Raw genomic sequence first — 27,729 nt, forward strand, 5'->3', positions numbered from 1 at the left:
TTTTTTGGGGGTTTTTTTTTCAACAGGGGATGTGCTGCAAGCAAATATGGTAACAAAAGGCTGTATGAATGATTGCAAGTAGTAAACGTTGGTGTTCGAATAGCCGGGTGTTCTCAATCCAGTATAAAATAGTTTTGATCAAGTGCCGATCAACTTGCTATATTAGTCAAATCAGTATTTCAATGGGCAATTGCTATGCCCATCTAAAAAAGGACCCTTTAGGGTGTTCACACAGCTGAACCTAAACTGCAACAAAATCTGCAATTAGCAATAGATTTTACCATTTCACTTGAATTCAAATTGAAGGGGTTAAATCTGCTGCAGATCTACACTAAAATCCACAAAAAACCTGCAGCTAATCAGAAACATGTGAACACACCCTAAGGGCTTATTCACAGGGGCGTTCTGATTTCTGGTCATCTGTATCGTGGCCAAAAATAGGATGAACGAGAGAAAGCTGCAACCAAATCTCACATTTTCTCGCCCATTCACTTGGCCGGGTGCAACATATATACGCCGCAGCCCTGAACTCAGTCGGCCGGGGGTGGGAGGGGGGAGAAAGTTTAGCGATGCCAAGATGTCTCCTTACTTTGCTGGCTGATCGCGCCAATAGAAGCTCCTGTACCAGCCTATGGAAGCTGCTGGCAAAAAGGAGGGGGAAGTAGTTTAGTAGTGCTAGCTGCTGTGCGCTCTTTACATGCCGCGATCTACATAGATCGTGGCAGGGAAGGGGTTAACAGCAGAGGGTCACTATCCTGATGCTCCCCTGCTGTTGCAGCAGAAGGCCGGCTATCAGTTTCAGCCGGGCTAGCGCAGGATCGCTTATGATCTCTCGCTATCCCCAGGACGTAAGTGTACATCCTGTTGCGTTAAGTACCCCTCTGCCAGAACGTACATGTACGTCCTGTGGCGGGAAGGGTTTAAGGCAGTTTCACTAATGTGGTTAAGTTGTTGGATAAAACGTATGCTAAATTTCACCCGATCAACGACTGTTTTGGTTGAAATTGTCCATTTTCATCAACTTTAGGCCGATTACAAACGGCAGAGATGGATTTCGCATGTGGGAGCCCATAGCGGAATCTGAACCTGACAGCAGCGGTGTCAGCGCATACCTGTAATTTCCTGTCTTTTATCTGTACCGTAGATGGACCCGGCAGCTCGCCTTCGGACATGTACAGTACAGATTTTTTCCCCCTGCACAGTCGCTAGGTGTTGACGCGGAATCCGCAACCTGTCCGCAATATTAATTGCGAATGGGCCGCGGGTCGGACGGCTTCCATTGACTTCGATGGAAGCTGTCCGCGTGGAATCCATGCAAAAATGGAACATGATGCGATTTTTCCTTCACCTGCGGAAACCGTGTATGGGCACCTTAAGACACTTAACATATGCGTCACGATCATCACCAGGAATTAGGTTTGCAGACTGTTATATCTCAAAGAAAAAAATATTGCTATTTCTCCTATCAAAACTACTGAAAACTCGGCAGATTTTGAGATAGGCATAGTCCGTCAAGTGCCTCTGGTACTTGTTAAAAGCAGCAGATTGTTGAGGCTTCTGCTTCAAACAGAAGACAAAACAGATTGAAAGGGAAAAAAAGAGGAACGTTAAATAGACCCATTGAGCTACTTTACAAAAAAGGCTAAATCAAGGACTCATTTTAGATGACAAGCTATAAGTAAACCAATAGGTACATTACTAAATGTTCTTACCAATTTGTAATACTGACTGGAAAAAAAAACCCAGCAAAAGTCTAAATTCATTGCACAAGAAATAACAGACTTGGTAAACTTTAAGAATAGTGTCTCTTTAAAGGAATACCTCAATGTCAATACTGCTGAAAGTTGTGGTTCTTGGTTTTCCCAATACATGTCCTTTTGGCCCATGAACATAATAATGGTAGATATGTCTAGAAAAAGAAAGAATACATTTACTTTTTACATAGCAGAAACAAATCACTTCAAGACAAAAAGGTTTTAAAAAATTGCCCTACTCACGCTAGCGGTGTGACCCATAAATGGCGAGAGTTTTTTAAATATTGTATATGTTCAGGCTGAACACCAGTTATAACAACTGCAGTAAAGTGTTCTTTATCTTTCTCCTCCATGATCAGGTTATACAGGTTCTTGTCATCTTCTGTAACGTGTGAAAAATCAGTGGGCTATAACAAAAAACGTGGACCAAAATTATATTAGATTAAGCAAACACACATTTAGAAAAAAACAAGACTATAAGGCCTCATGTCCACGCCTAAAATCTGCAGCGTTTCTCCCGCAGCGTGATTCGCGCCCCATAGGGATGCATTGGACACCAGCAGATAGTTAAATACCTGCAGATGTCATTTTCCCTTGAGGCGCGGATTGCGTGTGCAGGAAAACACCCGTGGCATGCTCCATTTTTAATGCGGGTCTTCCGCGGGCTTCTGTTGAAGCCTATGGAAGCCGTCTGGATCTGTGGCACACCCGCACCTGACTTTCTGCTCTCCGGCGCGGGAGGGCGGGAGAGCAGGAGTTCAAAAAGAAAAAAATTGGAGTGCCCAGCGCATGCGCGCGGCACACTGCCGGCGTGCTGAGCACATCTGCCAGGCCGAAGAAAGAAGATCCGGCCGCGATGGAGGGAAGATCTGCAGCATCCGGACAGGTAAGTATATCTTTAGGCCTCATGTCCGCGGGAAAGGAAAGACCCGTCGCGGAATTCTGCATGAAGAATCCGCGGCGGGTCTTATTTTTTTAGAAAACCCTTTACCTAAAAACAACTTGAAGAGCTTTTACATTGTTCATACCTTTCTGTTTCTTATGTAGCCAGAGTAAATTTCTTCTTTATTTTTCTCTCTTCTCTCAAAATCTTCTTTGGAAAGTAAAAATTCATGGACATCCTGGGAGTCTGAGGTCTTTGTAATAATCTTTAAAAGTAAGTAATATTGTTATTTAGAATTGAAACACAGACTTCTAAAAGAGCAAGCAAATACATCGAGCTACAGCAAGATTTACTGCACAGAATTCTTGATACCATTAGTCCCATGTCTCCCTCTCCCTGTGGGCTCAATGCACCCCCTGCAGTGACATGGAGAATGAATGGAGCAGCGCTACAACACTTGTGTCGACAGCAATTCATTTTAATTGACAGATATAGGTTTATTCCAGGCAGTTTTAAATTTATTGTATTTGAAAAATCAACATCTGCTGAACATTTGTTCCAATCTACTACTTTCAGTAGAATATATTTTTTGACATTTGTTCGGATCTGCCTCCCAAATAATCTCAGATTGTACCCCTTATTCTAGTACTTTCTAATAAAAACACTTGGTTACCGAATCTTACACCCTTATCATATTTAAAAGGTTTTAATCACATCCTCCTCACTTCTTTGATCCAGGCTTTACAAATTAAGTACTTTAAAGGCCCATTTACATGAGCAGATAATCGCTCAAAGATCGCTACAGTTTGAGGGGCAGCTTTGAGTGATTATTTTGCATAAAAAATAGCTGGTATTTAAGTTGCTACTCAGCTACTTAAATACCAATTATGTGTGCAGATGAAGCCTTCACTGAATGCAGGCTAATAGCCCCAGGCTATTTTCTGCGCTCAGATCCTTTGTTCTCCACTGGGAAACAATGCTATCAACACTCCCTCATGGAGAACTACTAATAAAAGATGATTTTTAGGTGAGCTTGAGTTTAACGATCACCTAAAAGTGTCCGAAATGCGGGTGCCCCGCGCCCATTTACACGCGACAATTATTGCTAAAACGATTGCCGATTAACGAATTTTTAGCAATAATCGTCGAGTGTAAATGGGCGTTAAGTCTTTCCTGATGAGATTTATTCTTGAGACCTCCCACCATTGCTGTGGTCCAGCCTTGGCCTGGTTCTATTTTATCAATGTCTCTGTAGGTGGTATGCAGAGCTGAGCACAGTATTCCAGATGTGGTCTCACAAGAACTTTATACAGCAGGATCACAATCTCCCTCTTTCTACTGGTTAAACCTCCTACCTATGCAGCAAAGAATCCTACTTACTTTCTTTGTTGCCTGACTGCACTGTTGACCTCTTGCTTGAGGCCGTCAGAAATCAGAACCCCTAAATCCTTCTCTCCTGAAGTTCCGGATAACAAACAGCCGCCAGTATAATACTCAGTCTAAGGATTTCTTCTTCCCAAGTGCATTATTTTACATTTGAAGAGAGACAATTTTCATTGTTCTGACTATTTATCCAGTAAGAAAATTGTTCAAGACACCACCAGGAGCACCAACCCTATTGCACACTTTTATGTAATCAACAGACAGACAAACAGTTTTTCAAAGGTTTTATTTTGCAGTTTTGCTAATACAGAACCAAACAAAAAAAGAAGCAAACCATGAGCAATAAACAGCAATAACCAAAGAAAACAGAACATATACTGTGGTACTGAATGTACAAATACATTGTATAACAATGACTGTATGTCATATCCCTTTTTTTCAGCAGTGTGTATATTAATTACTCACAACCTATTAAATATAACAGCCATCCAACATGCATTACATTCGAAGCAAACTCAAACTAAAAAAGATGCATCTTTCCGCACTTTCCCCCCTACGCCACTATCTGTGTGGTCAAGCTTCAGGGGCATCTGTAGAAGTTGGGGTGTTGCGCCAGTTCACTCAGTTTGTTAAACTTCGGCAAATTTTATAGGAGGTTACACATAAGTTAACTAGCCTGAGACAGCGAGTAAGGCCACTCTCACACGTGTTCAGTTAAACACCACTCGGAGTCGCGGCATTTTACAGCGATTTTGAGCGCCGTCTTTGAATGCTCCTCACAGCGTTTGAAAGCGCTTTTCAATGCATCCCATCATTGTGAAGGGTGATGGTGTGTGTTAAAAAAAACGCTTAAAAAAATAGAACAGACAGTGTTAGAAAATTGCAGCGTCACAAACACTGCATTCGAATGCAGGTCTGAGAAGACCTATTAAAATCAATGGGAGTGTTGTACCGTGTCGCTCAGGATACCACACTATTCGTGGTAAAAAGCGGTGTGCGCGAGAGTGGCCTCGAGAAAACAATATTCCGACTTTCAGAGGACAGTATTCTAGGGAATTCGAAGTGTGAGTGCATGAAAAGGTTTAAACATTTATTAGTTCTTCATAAGCTCCTACATGCTTTTGATGGATCTCAACCAAACTTGGTAGATATACACTTCATGATTCAGCTTAATATAGTATATTTATCCCTTTACAGTCACTGGCGCTGCAGTTCTGGTGATTCCCGTGACCGATGACACGTGAAATCGAGCACTGGCTTCGATTGGCTAAGCGTCACAACACTTAGCCAGTCAGAGGCAGCACTTCCAGGAGGCGGGGATTTTTCAATCCCCGGCCAGAAGAGATGCTGAAAAACAGTGCCGGGGACCAGGGAGAAGACTTGCCGGCGATGACTGCACTTCTAAGGTGATGTATTCTTTTTTTCCTAAACTAGGGCACATATTCAGGGGAGGGCTTATATTTTAAGTGTCCCCCACCCAAATTTCCTCACAAGTGGTGCTACAAAGTCGTGCGAGTTTGTAGCGCCACAAAATCGCGGTATCACCGCAAGAAAACGTTGGTGGTCCATGCGATATCGCAGCGATTTTCTCGCGTCGCTCATGTGGAAGAGGCCTTAGACAGTTGTTCTGAGTGCATTAGGCTGGCAGCACCTGCGGTACTCGACTATCTCTTTATCGACCCTACTCCATTCTCACAATCCTATTGGCCCCCTATCTGGGAGATACTGCCCATTTTGTCTCCACTTTTCCAAGCAGTCAAATGGTTGCATTGTTCAATGTAAAAACGCAAAGAGATGAAACTGAGTACTCAAACTGACAAACTTTTAAAACTACCACCCTTCCAATCCCCCCGATTAAAAAAACCCCCAACAAGACAGACAACTAACAAAGTAGCTGTAGGCAATACGTGGAAACATGCTTATATAATGAAACACAAATACTTACACGAGTGGAATGTCCAATGAAGAAAACGGCTTGCTTTCCTCCAACACCAAAATAAGAGATATCACTGTTTAGACTGCGTGCAACAGAAGGAGGGCGGACGTAACATGGCTCATCCCTATTACAAAACAAAATGAGAAGTGTCACATTCTTTTGAGTAGCAATTATAATAAAAGTCTTGTTTCGGTTGGCTATAGGTATTATGAAGATGCAAGTTCTGTTCAGCAGAGCTGATGGAATTGTGGATATTGCAGCCGCAATTCAGATGCCAAAATGTGGCGAAATTAAAACATATACTATAGTTCAGAATTTTTACTACAAGGAGACTGTTAGGCCTCATGTACAGGAGGCAAATTAAGCAGCAGATTCTGCGCTTGTCAGCAGGCGCGGGAGATCTGCTGCTCAATGTGCCCATTGATGTGTGTGGAAATTCCTCTCTCCACGCACACCAGTGGATTTTATTTGCGGCCACTCTGTGCCAAAATAAAAATAAATAAATAAATAAAAAAATAAAAAAAATTAAAAATTGCAGCAGGCTGTATTTTAGAGCGGAATATGCAGGGACGGCTTCCACTTGAAGTCAATGGAAGCGGTCCCTGCCATGGCACTTCCGCAATGCTCATTGCAGAAGTGTCGTGGATCAGAGTCATCGCAAAGATGGCGGCACGGTGAGATCTCTACTGCACACGTGCGCTGGTGGCACATCCGCATACAGAAGAGAAGATTCATCTGACAGGAACACAGAGTGTCTGGAAGCCGTATTTCCAACACAAAATCCGTTCTTGCCCGTGTGCATGAGGCCTTAGGGTATATTATAAACATTTCTTCAAATGAAAATCTGTTCCATACTTCAGATAGGTTCGATTCTGTAGTGTCCACAGATTTTTAAAAATCCCAGAAGAGGCATTCACAGTTTCTACAACTAATCTGCTATGTGACAACATAAACCATGACGATATAGATCCCCATCATTGTTGATCAGGCACAGCAGGGAATGCAGTTTTGACAGTAGTGAATATTTGTCTGACAAGAGTTCTCAGCAATCAGACTGAAATCTGGTACAGCACAGCAGAATATGGGGTGACATGATCGATCAGCTCCTAAATATTGTATGCAAAGAGGACTGGACAGTGGTGGAACTGCCTAATACATACCCATCAGCAGAGATTTTATTAAATCACACATAAAATTTGGCTGTAGTGTAAGAAAAATCAGCCTATGTCACTTTAAGCGGTAATAACTTTGGAATGGCTTTATGTATCAAATTGATTCTGAGTTTGTTTTTTCATGACACATTGCACTCTGTTAATAAATTTTGGTTGCTAGGTTGCTATGTTCAGCATTTAACTCCCCCCCCTGAAAACGGTTTGAATAGCCAATTTCAAGAATAACTTTGCAAGTATATAGCCGTATCACATCAAAGCAAAACAAGGGCAGCAATATCTAACCTGTATCCTGCAGATCCTCTTCTAAATTTTGACAAACGGTATACTGCCCAATTTTTAAGCTGGACTGAGCTCATTCCTTTTCCGTTATCAATAACTGCAATAGCCGGTTTTCCTTGCGATTCATCAAAAAGCTTTGTAAAAATAACGACATTTTTAGCAGACAGACTTTATTAAAACACTTCAAAAAAGCAAACAGAAATCGGATTAAAGCTTCTTACCAGCCTTATCTGTATATTTCGAATGCCAGAATTATGTGCCGTTGCCGAAAGTGAATTGTCTATTAACTCAGCAAGAGCAAATGCTGTAAAAAAATAAATAAAAGTAAGCTATATCATTCTAAAACTACATTTCACACTATGGCTAGATACAGATAGTCACAATCATTCTTTTGGCAATCAAGAGTTGTATCCAATGTCAGACATATTTTAGGAAAGTTATTTCTTTAGCTTGTACACACTGCTGCTCCTCTCTTGCTGCATGCAGCAGTCCCACGAACTGAGTCAAAGCCAATGGCAGACTGTCTCACTTTTTAACTATTACTGCAGTTGCACAAAAATGTCCCCATTTCTATTTACTGATCTCTCTTGTCATTAGCTGGTAAGCTGGCTCACTTTGTTACATTTATCATTCTTTGTTGCAGAGAGATGCTCATTTCAACTCCCCGTCACTTCACTAGGATTGAACTGACAAAGCCATGGCCAAAATTCTTCATTGGCAAAACGCTATACAGTGAGATCTGCCACTAAAATGAAGGACGTATGTATAAGGCCTCATGTCCGGATCCTCTGCGTGGCTCGTCTGTCCTCTCTTACATGGATATGGGCGGCACGCCCCCGCACATGCGCAGAGGATTTTTTTTTTTTTTTTTTAAATCTCCTGCTTTCCTCGCGGCCCGCCTGCAGTGACAGTTGCGGGTGTGCCACAGATCGGATGGCTTCCATTGACTTCAAAGGAAGCCATCCCTGTGGGATCAGTGGCAGAATAGAGCATGCTGCAATTTGTTCTCTGGACCAGAAAGTACGAAAAACAAATCTGCATGCTTTAATTAAGCTGCGGGCGGCCATGATTGTCTATGGGCAGAGTGAACTGCGGATCATTCACACAGATACACCATGCGGATTCCGCAATTCAAACCCGCCCGTGGACATGAGCCCTAAGTTCTAGCTGCACAGTGCAATTAGAAAAGATATATTAGTGGATGTGAAGGTGTTAAAGAAGCTGGCCACTATCACTATTTTCACACGTGCTGGAAACATTAGCGACATTATATTAACACATCAGCTGATGTTCTTCTCTGAGAAATGCCGCACACTGTGATGCACATCTGCTAGTTTACCGTGACATACCCAGTGTAATTCATTGCACTGTCCCAGACAGACAGATCTGGTCATCTGCCTCCTAATAAGTGGCCATTTTGAGAAGTGGCATGTCAACATATACAAGGCAATGGGAAACTGGATCCTTCCTTGCTGATGCCTTCCGTCACAATATACAAATAAAACTAGTCTGCATAATATTGTGAATTAGAATTTATATAGGATAAACTTACGTAATGGATTCTGTCCCTCACTGGCATAATATTCATACATTCCACTTTTCACCAGTGTATCATAATGGGGTAAAAAGTTAATTCTCTCTTGCGTTGATGACGGCAGGAGCTGATCAATTGTATTAAGAATGTAAAAAGTTATGTCATCTTTAATGATGTCATCTGAAAAGACAAAACACAGTGGAAATCAGTTTCATACGGTACATGTATATGAAAATTTAAAAGTTAAAGCACATTTCTAAATATAACCAATGAAAAGTGGACTAAAGAAAATACACAAACTACAAATATCATGGTTGCGATTCAAGGAAGAGCAGGACAACTACTGAAATTTTAGGTCCCAAATTTGTCCCAACTATGGACTTGTTGGTGGAATCAGGGTTCCGATTCTTCGGGTGGCGTTGCAAGTGAAACCACCTCACCCTCTAGGGTTATGCTTTCTTGTTGCTGTTGGTTACACGGATTTCTATATTGCTAAATTTGTCCCAAGTATCAGTCATGGTTTCAGAAGATGCAGCATGTCTATTTACTTTTTTTTTTTGTTTATTTTTGTCGCGGCTGCGCTCTCCTCTATGGGAGCGCCGGCTGCAACGAAAAAGCAAGCGGCCGGGCCGCTTCAAAGCCGCCGCGGCTTAAACCGCGGCGGTTCTCCTGGCGGAAATCCGCCCTGTGTGAACCCAGCCTAAAGGTTTTTCGACTAATGGCAACTTTTTAACCCTTACAACCCAGACTTATAATATTCTGCCATAGAATGAACTAACACATAGTGTTTTTAGGAAAAATGCAGCTTTTTACAGGGAAGAAAACATTGCGGCTAGATTTTAGCTGGAGGTCAATAGGTAATTATGAAATGCACTACAAATAGTGCTTTATTTTCTTGTGGTGGTTTTCCTCAGTTTGGGTGTTTTTCGAGTCCACAGTGTTTCTTTTTCAAAAAGTAATATGTTCCAGCCATTGCTTTCCCATCAATTTCTCTAGAGGGGGAAAAGAAAACTGTAAAAGAAAACCACTGCCAAGCATGTGTGTACCAAAAAAAAAAAAAAAAAAAAAAATTGCCAGAAAGCCCATAGAGTTCTTATAAAAATTAGAAGGGGGGTTTCCATCTTAACCAAATATAGCCACAATGGAACAACACTGGTGGCCAGGAAGACAGAAGCAGGCAAGCAGTCTGGGCTAAGCAGCTTCTGTAACTGCCATAGAAATGGCAGGGAGTTATGGAAGAAGTATAGCATTCTTGGTTGTTTCCATAATTGCTAAACACTCCAGGCTACAACACAGCGGACCTGAACCCATCAAGCTATTACAGCCTATCTCATTGATATGCCACAAGAGGGCTACTCCGATTCATTTTTTTTTCATTCATTATGTAACTATTCCCCAGTATGTCAGCTAGTATTTCCTTGGTTAGTTATCCCTTTCTATTTAAAACTCATGTCCTATTTCTCCTTAGATGGTTATGTGATCTCAATTCTGACCAGCTTAAATTGGGATTATGCTGTCTAAAACTAGACAGCCTCTCAGTTTGTGTGATGCTATTGCATCGATCCCAACACAGAAAATGCCTAGAGAGGAACGCAGACACGCCTATAACTTACTGATGATCATGTAAGGGGGAGCAATGCCAAGCTCTCACTGTAGCAGCTTCAAGCCCTCCTTCAGACAGGGAAGCAGATTGTAGAGCATAGCCAGACTCTGTCAATCAGGAGCATGGCAGTGAAATCTGGCACAAAGATTGATTGCTAGTCAGAACTATTAAGTGTCTTTCCAGGAGACTCAGGGAGCACAGAGTCAGAGTACAGGCAAAAAGGTGCGTGCCAGCACAAGGTGTAGTGTCCCAGAACATCATTCTTGACCCCTCCATCATTGTCATACATGTTTGTCTTGTGTAGATGCACAGTGCAAAGTTGTCATGTCTTTTCTGTATGTGTTGCACAGCTGCAGCATCTGAGGGGTTAACTACATTAAAATTATTGCTGAGAGTTTGGTTGCATGTTTAGTGTATCTATCTTGCTATGTCATGTGACATGGTGTGCATGAATCTATAATGAAAGGTGTATATGAGAGGGAAGGAGGTTAATGAGCTTCCATCTCCCCATGATGTTGGAGGACCCCCAGTGATGCAGGGAAGCACCTTCAGCTTCCCTGTATCGAAAATGGCAAAGAAGGAGAGGCTCCCTAGGTGAGCTGAGGATGTTCCCTCTTCCCCGATCAGCTGGAGATACTACAGGGGCACAAAGAAACATCTCTGGTTTCTTTGCGCCTTATATGGAGAAGACTGAGAGACCGCGGACCGTATGTGAACTGCATGGGAGTGAATGAGCCTAAATGTTTTCCCCACAAAGTCCCAACACAAGAGAGCCGTAGTGAGTAATGACCCTTGCAAGTGACAAGACGTTTATACAGTTATATAACAGTGCAGAAGTCTACTGAACCTCTAAAGATAATATTGAGATGATTTATGATTCCTATGCGGCCATCTGAAGTATAGATCACCGTATAGTGGTACACCCGTAACTGACACCCACGCGTCCTGAAATCTATGAGAGTGGAGTGATCATTATTGTCATTCTGTGGGCATTGACTTTCATGTCAAGTAATTGCTGAATATGTACTAGTAAGTTTTCCTGCACTGTAAACTCTGCATACTGAGGTCTACTGTATTTTATGGAAAAGTCACTAGTCAAGTTTTACCGGGTCTCCCCCATTCCAGAGCACCCGAGGTACTATGCACTTGTTCAGCATCATTAATGCGCCAAGTGTGAATGCTGGTGTATAGAATGGTGGCGTCACGAACTGACAACTACAACCCTCATCATTGCCTGCAATTACAGGTAACAAGAAAATTTGTATATAGTTTGATCCCTCTGCACTGTGTACCATTCCACATGATTATATATATATATATATATATATATATATATATATATATATATGCGCATTAATGACGCTGAACAAGTGCATAGTACCTCGGGTGCTCTGGAACGGGGGAGGCCCGGTAAAACTTTACTAGTGACTTTTCCATAAAACACACACACACACAACAAAGGCCCACCAAGACTACAGTTGCTTGTTGCAGGATCAGTGTACACAAGGGCTTACTACCGCTGGCACCCCAGAAAATCAATCAGGTTGAGTTCAGACAGAGCTCAGAACTGGGCTGTTCAGGAAACGATAAAGGCCCAGGAGGACATTATGAAATCTGTGGTCATCTGAGTTGTGAGGCCTGCCGGTGTAAAAGCAGAAACGTGTGCACACAGAAAAGGCACAGTTGTAACAGGCCTGCTAGTGAGGAGAAACCGTTTTATAAGGGCACTTCACCTGACCATTCCATAAACAGCTTAGGAATCCTTGGAAGAGCCACAAATCAAGCCACAAATGGGTGTCCGTACATGAATTAAAGAATGCGGATTGGTTTTGCGGACCTTTTGGAAGTCAATGGAAACCTTCCGGGCCGCGTATTGCATGAAAAAGCAGCAGTTTAAAAAAAAAAAAAAATTTAAACTCCACTATGCATGTATAGCGGCACCGGCTGGCGCTTCTGCACACATCCACAGTGAAAAAAATAGCAGACCCGGACCTGCCCGCGGCCTGGACGGGTAAGCAGTGTCCTCGGCCGCGGGCAGGGTCAGATTCCACTGTGGGCTCCTGCATGCAGCATCCGATCAGTCCATGGACATTGGGCCTATGAGGCTGGATGGGGACACTGATTATAATAAGTGCAGGCAAGCATTGTCTTCCATCACTTAAAGTTCATCTAAATAGCAATGTTAACTATCGAGTGCTGTCGACCGTGATCATTAAAGAGATTTCATCATTAAAACGAAACCCCGCCCCCCAGCTGGCCCGGCCTAAAATAACATCTCCTGAAGCCCTGGGACGCAGCTGATAGCTGGCGTCGACTTCCAGGTAGATGGGCCGGGCAAAAGCATACGACTACTGCATTTAGTCAGAAGCTACAGCGTCACTGTCAGTGCTCCTGGCATCAGCGCTCATATCCTGGCTGCCATCATGCCAGAAGTTTTGGTACATGACACAGTGGCCTCTGATTGGTGGCAGTAGTCACATACTTCTGCCCAGTTTGTCCTGCCGGAAGCCACCACCAAATGGAAGCTATGTCCCAGTGCCCCAAGTGAGAAGCGTATGCCTTTGTTTGTTATTTTAGGCAGGGCCCAGTTGGGGAACAGGGTTTTGTTTTAATGACAAAACCCCTTTAAGTAACATGGTTATTGCATTTTGAAACTAAACTTTTCAAAAGGAACTCTATGCTATTTTGATAATTTTTGTCACCATGATTCTGTTATTGCCGTTAATTCATATTGTACCTAAAGTGTTTGTAGCACTGAAACTTAGTTAGACATAGCTAGCAACAATTTATTATTTTATGGTAACTGTTCATTTTCCATTATCACATTTATCCTCTGACTTTCCATGTTCTTAAATAAATGCGTATTATTTGTAACTCCTCTGTATCCTGAATCTGCATTGCAATATCATCCATCCGCGATAACACAGTTTCTGTTACAGTTATAATAGAGGCGATCACAGCTCATCCTCCTGCCTATATAATTATAATCTGTAGCTTATTTAGGTCAATATAAGATACAGAAGGTAATAGCAGTGTTGCCAAGACGCTACAGACTGTAACTGATCATGTAGTGCTGTGCGGATGCATCATGGGATTGATGTGAAAGCAACACCAAGATAGTGTCTGTTGAGCATCAGACAAGAGGCTGCATAGAAGTGACTGCAATATACAGAGGAGACCTCTAGAGTGCGACAGACAATCCGGTTAGTTGGGGCAGGGATGGAAAACTCTTTTTGCACTTTAGCTTGACAGGTTTTATTATTTCACGAAAAGCCATCATGCATTTATAAGGTGCTACAATTGTCCAGCTTATAGGAACTTTGGATACTACATTGCTCACAGGTTTTATTACTTCCTCATTCAAATTTTGCTGTGATGCTGATCATCTATTTTGGTCCTGTTCTTATATAAAGGATTTCCAAGGTCAGATGATTGCCCGATTATTTTTTTCAATAAACTTTACTTTTACTTATTTTAGTTTAGCCAAACCGCTACAAAAAGGTAAGGTTCTAGAAGATTGCTTCAAGTCACAGATCATACATCATGACAAAACTGAGCAAAGCAACAAGCCACAAGCTAAGGATATTGCATCAGCAAGGTCTCTCCAAGACAAAGATTTCAAAGCAGACTGGATTTTAAAAGTCTTTTGAAGCAGCACAAAAAAAAAAAAGGCAACTTTGAGGACCGTTGACGCAGTGGTCAGCCAAGAAAACGTAGTGCAGCAGATGAAAAACACATCAAGCTTACTTCCCTTCAAAACTGGAAGATGTCCATCAGTGTCATCAACTTAGAAGTGGCAGAAATCATTAGGATTCAGACACACCCATCTACTGTTTGGAAAAGTTGGGCCAGAAGTGGTCTTTATGAAAGAATTGCGGCCAAAAAGTCACATCTTCGACGTAGAAACAACGCTTAGCAACTCATCTACGCATGAAAACATAGAAACTGGGGTGCAGAAAAACATCAGCGGGTGTTCTGGAGCAATGAGTCAAAATCTGAAATATGTCAGGAACAGAAAGCAACTTGTTCGCCAAAGGGCGGTACAATGAGGAGTGTCTGCAGGAAGCAGTAAAGCATGGTGGAGGTTCCTTTCAGCAAATGGGGATTTGGTCAGCATTACTGGTGTCCTCGATGCTAAAAAGCACAGGAAAAAACGTATTCATCATGCAATACCATCAGGAAGGCGTCTGATTGGCTCCAAATGTATTCTACAGCAAGACTACACCCTTATCTGTAGCGTAAAGAAGAACAAGGAGTCCTGGAACTGATGAAGTTCAGAGCGTCTGGGATTACATGGAGACAGAAGGATTTGAGCAAGCCTACATCCACAGAAGATCTGTGGTTAGTTCTCCAAGATATTTAGAAAAACTTACCTGCAGAGTTCCTTCAAAAACTGTATGCAGGGAGGGGCTTGATTAGCACGACATGTGAGTGGACACACTGAGAAGAGCTCCCAGGAATCACCCTGTACTTGTCATGATTTTGCCCTCACCCACGACTTACCAACACAGGCGACTTCAGCCTGATCTCATGATGTTCTGCTGGCTGGATGACCAATAGCAAGTAGAGCGGCTGCTAGTGATGTCCCATTCCAAGAGGGCACTACAAACACTCCGAGCAGAAAGATGCTGTGGCCAATAGACACTAGAAAGTAGCAGTTCGGCTCAAGCGTTTTGTGCACGACGAGCAGAAAGGGCTCATAATCCTGCTAGACATGCAGAACAGCAAATGATGCCTGCTGAGATGGATATGTCACATTCACGGAAGGAGGAGAATGTGCCTGGGCAACGGGAGACTGTGCTACCTATAGGTAACTGTGCAGTCATCTCCTGCCATATGCTACTTGGGGAGACAGTTTACTAAAGTTAACACATGGTGTGCCAGCACCTTCTGAACCCACTCATAAAGATGCATTCACAGCCATCATGCAGTGTAAAACATATCTCTCTACTCTTAATATGCAGTTTTGATTTATCAGAGTAGATATTTCCATCATACGCCATGATCTGCAGAAAGTTACTGAATGCACGGGCATGGTGGAAGAGTATGCGAGTTATCGGTTTTTCTGTTTTTTGCAGAGCGTCCGAAACTAGTCATCAGTGATGAATATTTAATTTTCTATATTTTTGTAGGGTATCTAGCTGTGCTGAAAATGGTTATTGGCATTTTGTGCCTCCTGTCGTTTACCCCTGTTTTACACAAAGATAATCTTTCAAATGACTGAAAGATTGAGCGATCTAGTCGCATAAAGTGTTAACGGCCATTAAGACCCCATTTACCCCCACAGATGATCGCTCAAATGACAGTTTGTATAGTAGCTACTATAAGGTATGCAAAGATGATCACTTAAAACTATCAAACGGTCGTTTGAGCGATCATCTGTCAGTGTAAATGGGGTCTTAATGGCCGTCAACACTATGTGAATAGATCACTGCTAACAGAATACAGCTGTTTTGCATAAGCAAACAGCTGTATTGTTCTGCCTGCTTACAGCCCGTGCCCCGCTGTGAATTCACAGCAGGACACAGGCACAGAGAATCTTATCAGCGCAGCCGGCTGTGATAACAGCTGATTGCTCAATTCAAGAAAACTTAAAGTGAGCAATCAACGACTCGTGCACGAAAACTGCACGATGTCAATGCATTTAGACGCAATTAGAATCTCTCAAAATACGGCTTTGAGCAATTCCCGTTGTGTCTAAATTGGCCATTACACTTCATTATTTTCATGAAAAAAGGACCTCTAGGAGTTGTTTGCAGACCCCAGCATGTGTTTAAACACATGCCCAGCTGTGTAAATAGTTGCTGCACATTCCATTGTTCTCTCCCAGCAAGTGTAAACATGCCAAACATGTCACGGAGAAACCAGCGTGTGGCCTATTGAAAGAAAAATGTGTGGCTGAATGATGGATTTTAAGCTAACCTTAGAATCATGTTTCAAACGAAAAGTGCACAATGCCCGAATTTACATTTACGATTATTGCTCATGTTCAGCTGTTTGAACAAATTTTGAGCGATAATCGTTGCGTGTAAAAGCGCCTTAAGGTCGAATGCCCACAGACGGATAATCCGTCTGACACCCACCGTGAATCCCGCAGCAACAGCCATCCGTAGACATGCTATGTTACCAGAATCTCCCAGAATCGTAGCCTGTTCTATTCAGTGCAGAAAAGTCGCACGGACAGCTTCCATTGCAGTCAATGGAAGCAGACTGTTCGCGATACTCCACGCTGTGAGCACAGCGGAAGTATCGGGGAAAATCACATCACCACCGGCGCGTCATGCACTGCGTGATTACAGAGACCCTCACCGTGGATTCGGAGAGGAGAGTATGGGGCCTCTGGGTCCGATTTCGCTGCGAGATTTCACAAGCGGAATCAGACCTGGCCATGGGCATGAGGCCTAAGTCTCTAAAGTCCTATAAATTGTTAAAGTAGTAAGTGTACAAAAGTTTCGTTTTTGGCTGTGAAAAATGAAAAAAGAACTTTGTTTAAAAAACAAAAATAATAAATTGCTACAATTTATATTCCAAACAGTCAGCGGTTGGGACTAAGGACTGTCTCACACGAGCATATAGATATTGCACACTACTCACTCAGGTTTTGCGAGCTTAATACACTGTACCAATATCACATAGGCAGCCATTTTGCCACTCACACGAATTGCGTATATTACGCAAGCAAGAAAAACTGCAGCATGTTCTATTTTGGGATGTATTACATGCGTATACAGCCAAGATAGTACAAGGTGATGGGCAGCCTGCAGCCAATACGCACTGACATTGCGTACTGGCTGCATGCTGAGTGCATATATGCTGCAGTCCGCACGATGCGTGATACACTTGTGTAAGCATGGCCTAAAAGGTATAAATATTGTAAATCAATCATAAAAATACATATCATTTACCCATATTATAGCAATTGCATTTTATCTTTTCTAGCAACACAATTTTACAAATCAAATACTTACTGAAGTTAGTGTCTGTCAGTTCTTCTCTACTTGTTGTTGTAATGACAAATACTTCACTTGGTTTGATGCCAAAAGCCTGGTAAAGAGAAACGAAAATACAAGTTAAGGCCCCATTCACGAGTCTTTTTTTATTGTTTGACTCTGTCCTTGGAACTGAACAATGAAAATTCTGGAACTGCCAAATACGGCACATAACGAGCTGAACTATAATGGGGTCCGTCCAACTTCCGGCATTCGGACTGGCACACTACCAGACAAAATAGCACAGTTGCTGCACTATTTATTCTGCGATTTTCTGCCGCATATGCACAGGGGGCTCTGAATAGAGCCTCCCATCACAGTTGTTTTTTTTAAATATATTTTTGGAGCCTTCCGTGCACAAAACTATGTAGAATCAATATACTCATCTGACAGTCAGGTCTTCTGGCCTGGTGACATCCCATAAACATGTCATGCGGGCTTCTACCATAGAAGCCTCTGGTTTACAGGACACTAGTGATGAAGTCCTCGTGTGGCATCCTATTGGCTGCAGTTCACGTGGGTAAACAACCCATGTGACTGCTGCAGACCAAGTAAACAAGGCACTGGAGGATGGCAGCAGTGGCGGGGGAGCACAGCACTGGTGTATTTATGTCACCAGTGATCTGCAACTCGGGAAACCCTTTTAAAAGCCTATGGTTCTGTCACAGATTTCCATAACAATGCAGTTTTTGGCATTTAAAATGAAAAACTGATAGTGTACAGAAACGCTGTTGGCATGCAGATTAATGAATTGCAGTGGCTTTTTACAACCAGCTCAAAATGATGAAAAGTTATATACAGTAAGGGAGGGGGTGTGTGGAGGGTTTGAAATCTTGTGCAAAACATTCCTAAACCAAGTATTAAAAGTCTCCTTTATCCTATCATTTCTCTGTGTGCCTGTGCGCCGCTCCCGACCCCCCTGAATCTTCAGGGATGAGCCAGCAGGTACTCGAAAAAGGCGATGCCTTACCGAGTATGCTCGCTCATCTCTAGTCCTGGTCCTTTACATTATGCTCCGCTTTCACTAGATCCTTCCTTCTGTGCCCCAGCTTAGTGCTGTTACTAATGCATACAGTCACACGACGGCAGTTTGGATCTGGTCAAACTACGGTAGAAAAAGTTGCATTTTTGGTACCAAAACACAGCAAACACACACGGGGTTTTTACCCAAGTTTTTTTCCCCCCAGTATCCGAATTGCCCTGTGTGAACGCACCTTAACCACCCTAAGGTGGTAGATAGATAAGCAGAAGTAAGGCTGCCTGTCCACGGGCATAGCGATATCCCGGGGCAGATCGCCGTCGCCTGGGAGCAGGTGACAGCGGACAGTTCTCCGTGCTGAGCCTATCTGACAGATAGGCTCACTGCGGAGAATCGTGACGTGCCGCGAATTAGATCCTGCGAGTGCAGAATCACTACGATTCTCCGCTCGTGGACGCCGGCCCTGTGCTTTCCCTAGCAACGCTATGGACAGCTTCAGACAGTGTGATTCGCCGGCGATTTACCACCGGTGAATCATCGCCCCGTGGACAGCAGCCCCTAGTAAGAGCTCAGCTCATTTCCTCAGCTAATACTTGAGTATATACGGTATGTTTTTGTTTATGGTTTTGAATTTATCAGAAATATGGGGAAAGGGTTTTTAGTTTTTTTACTTCCTTTTATTTTTAGTAATAATTAAGTTTTTAAAAACTTAATTTTTACTTTTTTGATCACTCATGCAGTATAATGTATTACATTATATCACAATTTGACAGTCATTCTACCAAGTCATGCCACTGCTCTGGGGGCCTTCAGAAGGCTGCCATGACAACTGAACGGCAGCTCGTGATCAAGACCCCCGAACTTTGATCGGGGAATTTAAGTGCCGCTGTCAGGGCCAATAGCTGCAAGCTGTTACCAGTGGTTTGTCAGCTGTAAGAAACAGCCTGGACCCGGATTGGCTCCTGATCCTTCTTCATACAAACCCCCGAAAGCACAGGATGTAACTTTACATCTTGTATAATTAAGGGGTTAATAAGACTTCGGTACATTAAAAGATCCACGATGGCGAAAAACACCCTGCCCCACTGTCACATTCTGGAGATCTCATTTGTGTATTCCAGTCACCTCCATGCAGTGCAGCCCTCTGTTTGATGCTTTTCAGGCACCACCTTGAGTGCAAGATTTTTTTACTTTCAGTTTCACATCAATCTCAAGATGCATCAGCACAGCATTAGCAGTAGGAGGAAATCGAAACCCCAGACTCAGGCCAGGTCAAAGCTCCTATGTTGAGTCTAGCGGCGCTGTTGTACTTCAGCCAACAGCGCCGCTACGGAGAGTGAAGCGTTGCTGAGTGACATTCATATCAAGTGCTTACCAATTTGACTGATGCCATGTCCCCAAAACGTGGAAGACCAATCCGTGGATGGCGAACAATTAAGCCCAATCCTCAACTTGACAGTTGATAAAACATTTACAACCACTTTTCCAAACATTTTATGTTCACGTAGCGAACAGCGGGTCAATCTAGTTATACAAGTGTAATTGCATTGAGCTCCAAGACTCAGAGATGTGACACAATAATGGAGTTCACAAGCAAGCTTCTAATATATTGTTTTGCATAACAGACTTTTATAGTGGCAAGTAAGCTGGAAGGCAAGCTGTAGACATATCAGTTAGGCCTAGTTCACGCGGGCGACATGGCATCGCCACGACAAAAATTGCAGTGATATCGCATCGCTGGTCTGTGCAATGTCGCTGCAGTTTCTCGTGGTGATACCGTGACTTTGTAGCGCCACATGCAAGGATTTTTTTTTTGGGGGGGGGATGCTTGAAATATAAACCCTACCCCGAAAATAGCTGAAGGGGGGGAGGGTGGGGGGAGAAGAAAAAAGGAAAAAAAGTATACATCACCTAGAAGCGGTCTGTAGTTCTGCCGCAGCTTCTTCCCGAGTCCCTGGCACTGGTCTTCTCTTTTGGCCAAGAATTGAAAAATCCCCCCCCCCCCCCCCCCGGAAGCGATGGCTGTGATTGGCTAACTCTTAGCCAATCAGACCCAACACTCGATGAATGGCTGCAATTGGCTAAGTATCAGCCAATCACAGCCAGCGCTTCCAGGAGGCGGAGATTTTTCCACCCCTGGCCAGTAGAGAAAGCGATGACCAATGCCGGGAAGAAGATGCGGGCTGACAGCGCTTCTTAGGTGAGGTATGTGTATTTTTTTCTGCAGCTATGGCTTAGGTTATGGCTTTGACAGTAGGCTTTCCTACTGTCAAAGGTACATTGTGCGATGCAACAGAGAGGAAGGCTCCATAGGGAAACATGGACTAAAAACCCTCACGAGTCGTGTGCATATCGCCAGACCCGCGAGGTTTTTGTGTTGGGGTTTGTTGTATGCTGCAAAACATCACACGTGTGAATTAACCAATAGGAAAGCATGGGCTTCACATACATGCGATTTGTACCACTGTAGCAGTGCGGGTCTTCCGCGCGTGTAATCTGCGCCCATAGGGAATCATTGGGCACCCGAAGGTAATTAAATACCTGCGGATGTCATTTTTCCCCGATGTGCGGATCGCACGTACGGGAAACCAACCGCAACATGTTCCATTTTTGTGTGGTTTTCCCGCACGAACGGTTCACGCGGCTTCCAATGAAGCCAATATGAACCGTCCAGGTCCGCGGTACAGGCGCAGCTGTCACTGCATCGGTGCTGCGGGACCGCAGGAGTTTAAAAAAATTTTAAAAGGGCACAGCGCACGCACCTTGCACGCTGCAGGCATCCCGAAAACATCCACCGTGCAGAAGAAAGAAGACCCAGCCGCCACGGAGGAGAGCAACGCAGCGTCCGGACAGGTGAGTATAATGTATTTTCTGGCATCATGTCTGCGGCCCGGGTGGAATCCGCTGCAGGATTCTGTACGAGGGAAACCGTGTGGGCCCGTGGACACGAGGCCTAAGACTCATACATGTCTCCTCTTTTCTCAGCACTGCCATATCCGAGAGCTTGTGTATGTAAGGAGATTTAGCCCGGCTGCACACGGCCGTGACGGGCTCCACCGCGAAATTACGCGGCGGAGCCCATTACGGCGTCCCCCCAGGAGACCCCAAACTTACCTGCGGATCGGGCGTCCTCGCTCCCGCATGACGCTTCCCCGCCCACCTCCGCCACGTCATGTGACATGCCCACCGCGTCACATGACGCGGCCGGTCGCGTCATATGACGTGGCGGCGGTGGGTGGGGAAGCGTCTTCACGCTATCTTCCGCTGTGCTACAGAGGAAGATAGCGTGGACGGACGGCTTCCATTGACAGCAATGGAAGCTGTCCACGCGTACATCCGCGGCTAATAGAGCATGCCGCGGGTGAGGACGGGAGATTTCCCGATGCGGAATTCCGCACCGAGAGCATTGAGCTATTAGGTTCAATAGAACCGAATAGTTGCGGGCAACGCGGCGGAAATCCGTTCGTGGGAAGGAGGCCTTAAGCAGACAAAAATAATGCAATAATATAATTTCTTTGATAGCTACATAGTCAATACGTTTATTAATCCCTGGAGTGGCCCTTGGTGTATACATACTGTTGCTATGTACTTATTAGTAAACAACGGTTACAAAACAATTGCAATGTAGAAGGAAAAGTATTTCCTCACAGCCCTCTTGGTTTTTCACACCCCACTGGGGTTTGGGCCATAATGAACTAGCCCACTACTGCCATCACGGATTTTTGTCAAAGTTCAGCACAAACCATATGTGTTGCATATTCCTGCCTCAACAGTATTGGGGGGTTAGCGCCCCCGCCAGCCTCCCTTATGTTCTGCAGCTGGTTTCGACACTCCTAGAATGAGGATATTTCGAATATTGCACCATTTATAAAACTCCCGCAGAACTTAAGGCCCGTTTACACATAACGATTATCACGCAAAAGAATGAACACAAGCGATAATCGTTCAACGTAACTGTGAAAACATTTGCTCTTGTCGATCGCGGTTGTTTAAGGTGACTTTTCAGTCAGCCTAAAAAACCTGGTTTGCTCCTCGTCCCGTGTAAACGCTCCCCGCAGGAGGTGAAGCGCTAAGCGAGGAGCGGACGAGCCGGTGGCAAGACTTTCAGTGCAAACACACTGCCCGAGCGCTGACGACCTTAGCGGTGACGTCAGTGCCTGTGCGGACGTTTACCCGACTGCCGGCCCATGACTATACAACAATTCTCCACGTCTCCCATTACACTTCTATGGCTGCTACGGCATCAGACTGAAGTTTTGCGCTGCGGTACCCTGCGGTTTTGCAGAATGCGCGTTGCATATTTGTACACATCTGCATTTTAGAATTGTAAAAAAAAAAAAAAAAAAAGCAACGATGCTCTCAGTCATTCAAATGGCCAATTAGCTTAACGAGTACAATATGGCTCTTGTCCCTGAAAAAGCGCAGGAATAAAAATAAAGCGCCGCGTACGTTTTTACGCTTCTGAACGGACCCAATGGGTTCTATTCTCCGTGTATTACATGCGTGCCAGTGCGGTTGTGTGAATCTGGTGGTCTCCTTGTCGAACAGCCGTTCCCGTATTCCCGCAGCGGTGAGCCGGGGCGACGTGGAGGGACCCCTGTTCTCTAGTGGAAACCACATGAGTGTGTGGAAATAGAGGGTCTGCCCAATATACAGACAGCCAGCAGCTCCCACTGCATGGAGGGGCTGGAGCGCCTCTGCACGGAGACTGCTGGAAGCGCAGGTACCACTGAGGTAGATGTCCGCCCGGTAATTACCTCACAGAGGTCTCCGCGGAGCTCCCGGTAGCCGCCCCGCACCTGCAGCGTCTTCTCCTCACACAACGACTGCTCCGAGCGGCAGTCAAGCACGTAGACTTTGACGCAGTGACTTGTTCCACCGCCATTGTGCGGTCTTTCCGTGCTGCCCGGCACCGCCGCCATTCCCCGCACTGGTGCGTCGGTCGCCTACTACCGTGAGGAGCCTGTCAGCGCCGCACAAACCCCGGGCGCCAGTTCAAACACAGGCCCGTGACGTCACGTCCGCCCGCTAGACGTCTCTCGCGCAGTTCCGCTGGAGAGCGGGAAAGGCGATTCTGAGAGCTTGCAGGTCTCAGCGGTGTGAGCGAGCAGTAGCACGTGACCAGCAGTAGCCAATCACACGATTGCTTTCACTTTACCTCACGCAGTCCCAGAGGGGGCTTCCCCGCTGCTCTCTGGTTACTGGATGTAACACGTGACAACATGGCACTCAGGATGTTACATAAACAGAGGCACATATTTTTTTTTTTTTGTCTTTTTTTTCTTTTGTTGTCCTGACATAAAATAAATCCTTGCAGTGAGTTATTAGCGTTGGGTTAAACTCTGCTCCAACCGTAGTAGCCTCACACGGACGAGCGTGATGTGCATTTTTCACGCCGATTATGCGAGTAGTTTTTAATTCAAAAAGCCTCGACTTGCTTCTGTGAAATTGCAATCCTTAGGCGGCCTGCACACTTTTGTCGCGGAATCCGGAGCGGGCGTCCTCCTCAGGGTTCTGCAGCAAATACACCCCCATAGCATGCTAGGGAAAAGTGATGCACACGAATGGAAACCAATGGCGGTTTCTGCTCGTGAAGGGGGGGGGGGGGAAATCGCAGTATGCTCTATTTTCCTGCGGATTCCGCTTGGACGGTTTCCATTGAAGTCAATGGAAGCCTCCCGACCCGCGGCGTGTCCGTAATTGACAATCCGCGGGAAAAGCAATAGTACATGGATGGCCAGTTCTTTATACTCGAGAAAAGTAGTATCTGGGTGCTGGACGGATAACATTTTTACTTGGTCTCTGTCCGTGATCCCTCTATAAACCTCCCGGAGATCTTGATCTGCCTCTTTGGGATCAGCCTGAACCACCACCTTCATATCCTCTCGTAGGGACTCGTCAGGCTTTTGTTTTATATTGAAGAACCACTGTTTGATCTGTGACATAGGATGCACGTCAAAGACACCCTGCAGACGTTAAAATATTTCTTCGACCGTCTTCCTGTGCTCATGGAACCAGGTTTTCGCTCTCCGAGCCGCAGCTTCTTCTAACTGCCCTATTAAGATGTCTACTTTCCGTTCCATCGTGAGTGGATGGAGTCGGAACACGGCTCCCATTTTACTCTTAAACTCACGAAAGATACGCCTCTCGACTGTATTGTGGCAGCCAAGGGGTGCCTAGGCAATAGGGCATTGTCAGCGGTGCGAAGCCAGTCAAGCTCTGGGCTGAGCGAGAGCTAGTTTGCTCATTATCACCTTTGTCGGACATGCTAAACGAGTTTTCTAGAATCTGTTTTACTTTCGGCGTGATCTGTCAAGAATGGGGGCTGGCCCTTTAAAATTTAAATAGTTGGTACACCAATGTGAAATAGGTCACAGCGGTCACTATCCTGTTCGTAACCCCAAGCTTCAACCCTCCTACCGCAGCAAGCCAGAGGTAGCTCGAGTGGGTGGCGTTAGCTTAAGCCTGGTCACAGTGGCAGCTACTGTGACAGATATGGCGACTCATGCAGCAGGCGGTTGGTAAGAGTCTCTGAGTAGTTTGTGTACTGACTGATGATGTCTGTATGTGACGCCAGTGCCTTTCTGTGGGAAAAACTTTACTTGTGGTGAAATAATGAGAGCATTCCTTTTTGATACAGGTGAACCGAAGGCACACAGTTTACTATGAAATGTCAGGTTATAGATACAGTTCACGGTTGTGGATTTGGGAGCAAAGGTAAAAACAACAACAGTTTCACTTGTATCCTCATTGGCAGTATCAGATTCCTCACTTCTTTTAGGGTGAAGGTTATTTAAATACAATTCTTTCCCTTTTCTTTTTTCGGGGCTGTCAGTGGCAGAGTGGAGGGGCTCGTGCAGGGTAGACTATACTCCACTGTCGGCTAACTGCGCAAGGGGAGGTAACACTCACTATTGTGATGGCGTCTCTCTCCGTATTTCTCTGATTCCTTCCCTTAGGATGGAAGAAAAACCCTGCTGATGGCCCACTCCTCTATGCTTTCACAAGCTTCTGGCGCTCTCCTCCATCTCCTGTTCTCCAGCACTTAACCGTCGCTACTAGAGATGAGCGAACGTACTCGGATAAGCACTACTCGTTCGAGTAATGTGCCTTATCCGAGTACCGCTGTATTCGTGCTCAAAGATTCGGGGCGCTCCGCTGCTGACAGGTGAGTCGGAGCGGGGAGCGGGGCAGAGCGGGCAGGAGAGAAGGAGAGAAAGATCTCCCCTCCGTTCCTCCCCGCTCTCCCCTGCAGCTCCCCGCTCCGCAGCGCGTCCCGAATCTTTGAGCACGAGCACAGCGGTACTCGGATAAGGCACATTACTCGGACGAGTAGTGCCTATCCGAGTACGTTCGCTCATCTCTAGTCGCTACTCTTCATGCTTCCTCCCTCTATCTCTTCTGATGACATGCTCGCTGTCTCACCGCACAATATCCCTCTCCTGCTCTTGTCTTTGCTTCTGCTCTCTTCTGCTCCCAAACTCCAACTGACTACTGCAGCTTAGACTGGCTGTCCACAGCCGAGGTGTCATTGCGAGATCCGCGGCGATAAAACTACGCAGAGCTCGCATGACAAGCTTTCCATAGGATAACAATGGAAAGCGCAGCCTACTGCACACGAGCAGAAAATCATAGTGATTTTCCGCTTGCGTGATTAAAACCGCGGCATGCCACGATTCTCTGCAGTGAGGCTATCATTAATATAGGCTCATCGCGCAGACCCTTAGTGCTCCTCCGCCACAGTGGAATATCGCTATATAATAAAAACTTTATGTTTGGTATTTCCATAACTGTATGGACCTGCATAATACAAATTATATCATTTATAGTGTATTGTGAATGACTTAAAGGCCTGTTTCACACGGGCGACACGATAATGCCGCGAGAAAATGGCAGCGATATCGCTTTGGTGGTCTGCGCGATATTGCTGCGTTTTATCGTGGCAATATTGCGATTTTGTGCCGCTACAAAGTCGTGTAACTTTGTAGCAACACATGTGAGGATTTATTTGGGGGGGGGAGGATGGGGGTTTGAAATATAAGCTCTACCCCGAAAATAAGCCCCTGTTGCATAAAATATTAATAATAATACAAGGGCTGCCTGAAGACTACAGAAAAGTGTACTGGAGCTGCAGAGGAGATGCGCCGGAGCTGACAGCGCTTGATATGTGATGTATAATTTATTTTTTTTATGCAGCTAGGGCTTATTTTAGGGCTTTTACAGTAGGATTTCCCACTGTACATGTTGCACCGCACGAAAACCGTGTTTTCATGCGTTGCAATTAGGGATAAGCGAACGTACTCGCTAAGGCAAACTACTCGAGCGAGTAGTGCCTTATGCGAGTACCTACCCGCTCGTCTCTAAAGATTCGGGGGGCGGGGGGAGAGCGGGGAGGAGGGAGATCTCTCTCTCACTCTCTCCCCCCTGCTCACTCCCGCAACTCACCGCTCTCCCCCGCCAGCACCCGAATCTTTTGAGATGAGCGGGCAGGTACTCGCATGAGGCACTAGTCACTCGAGTAGTTTGCCTTAGTGAGTACGCTCGCTCGTCTCTAGTTTCGATGCAACACAAAGGAAGGCTCCATAGGGAAGAATGGGCTACGAAACATTGCAAATCGCAGGCATATCTAGCAACCTCCCTAGCAATTTTCCTCGCAACGTCACAGGCTAACACCACTAATGTGAAGCAATCCATAAAAAAGCATGGACTTCACATACATGCGATTTGTCACATCGCAAGAAAAATCACGCAATTTTGTTGCCTGTGGGGAACAACCCCCCCCCCCCCCAAAAAAAAAAAGTCATGTCCCTGTATTAGTGGATGCAAAAAATGTTTTTATTAGAAAATGCATGTATTGTGCAAAAGTAATAAAAGATGAAAATCTAAATACCTTTTTGTATCACCGTAATGCCGCATCCACACGGGCGACTTTGTCAGACAAGTCGCATGTATGTAGAGCCCCTGCTTACCTTTCGGTTCTTCCACACGAGCGATGTTTGATAGTTTGCGACATTGCGAGGCTGCAAAATTGTGGCATGCTCTATACAGCCGCGACTTTTGATTTTTTTTTGTAGCCTATGTTTCTCTATGGAGCCTTCCTATGTACTGCATCGCATTGCACAAAAATAGGTTTTTCATGCGATGCAACTTTTACAATAGGAAATTCTACTATAAAAGCCCTAAACTAATCCCTAGCTGCATAAAAAAATGAATACAT

At 44.8% G+C, this 27,729-nt stretch overlaps 1 protein-coding gene across 1 annotated transcript in view; it reads right to left on the minus strand.

Annotated features, from left to right (window-relative positions):
* Window positions 1-23,561, minus strand: part of SMCHD1 (structural maintenance of chromosomes flexible hinge domain containing 1) — a 128,096-nt gene extending 104,535 nt beyond the window's left edge. The window contains exons 1-9 of the mRNA XM_066579608.1: window positions 23,270-23,561; window positions 17,513-17,588; window positions 8,960-9,121; window positions 7,629-7,711; window positions 7,411-7,541; window positions 5,966-6,080; window positions 2,783-2,902; window positions 1,998-2,161; window positions 1,822-1,909 (exon numbers count right to left, since the gene is read on the minus strand). Coding sequence (XP_066435705.1) covers window positions 1,822-1,909; window positions 1,998-2,161; window positions 2,783-2,902; window positions 5,966-6,080; window positions 7,411-7,541; window positions 7,629-7,711; window positions 8,960-9,121; window positions 17,513-17,588; window positions 23,270-23,434 — 1,104 coding nt within the window. The 5' untranslated portion in view covers window positions 23,435-23,561. The remainder of the gene's footprint in view (window positions 1-1,821; window positions 1,910-1,997; window positions 2,162-2,782; window positions 2,903-5,965; window positions 6,081-7,410; window positions 7,542-7,628; window positions 7,712-8,959; window positions 9,122-17,512; window positions 17,589-23,269) is intronic.
* Between the last annotated feature and the right edge of the window lie 4,168 nt (window positions 23,562-27,729).

The sequence above is a fragment of the Eleutherodactylus coqui genome, chromosome 9 (genome assembly GCF_035609145.1).
Source record: "Eleutherodactylus coqui strain aEleCoq1 chromosome 9, aEleCoq1.hap1, whole genome shotgun sequence".
NCBI lineage: Eukaryota > Metazoa > Chordata > Amphibia > Anura > Eleutherodactylidae > Eleutherodactylus > Eleutherodactylus coqui.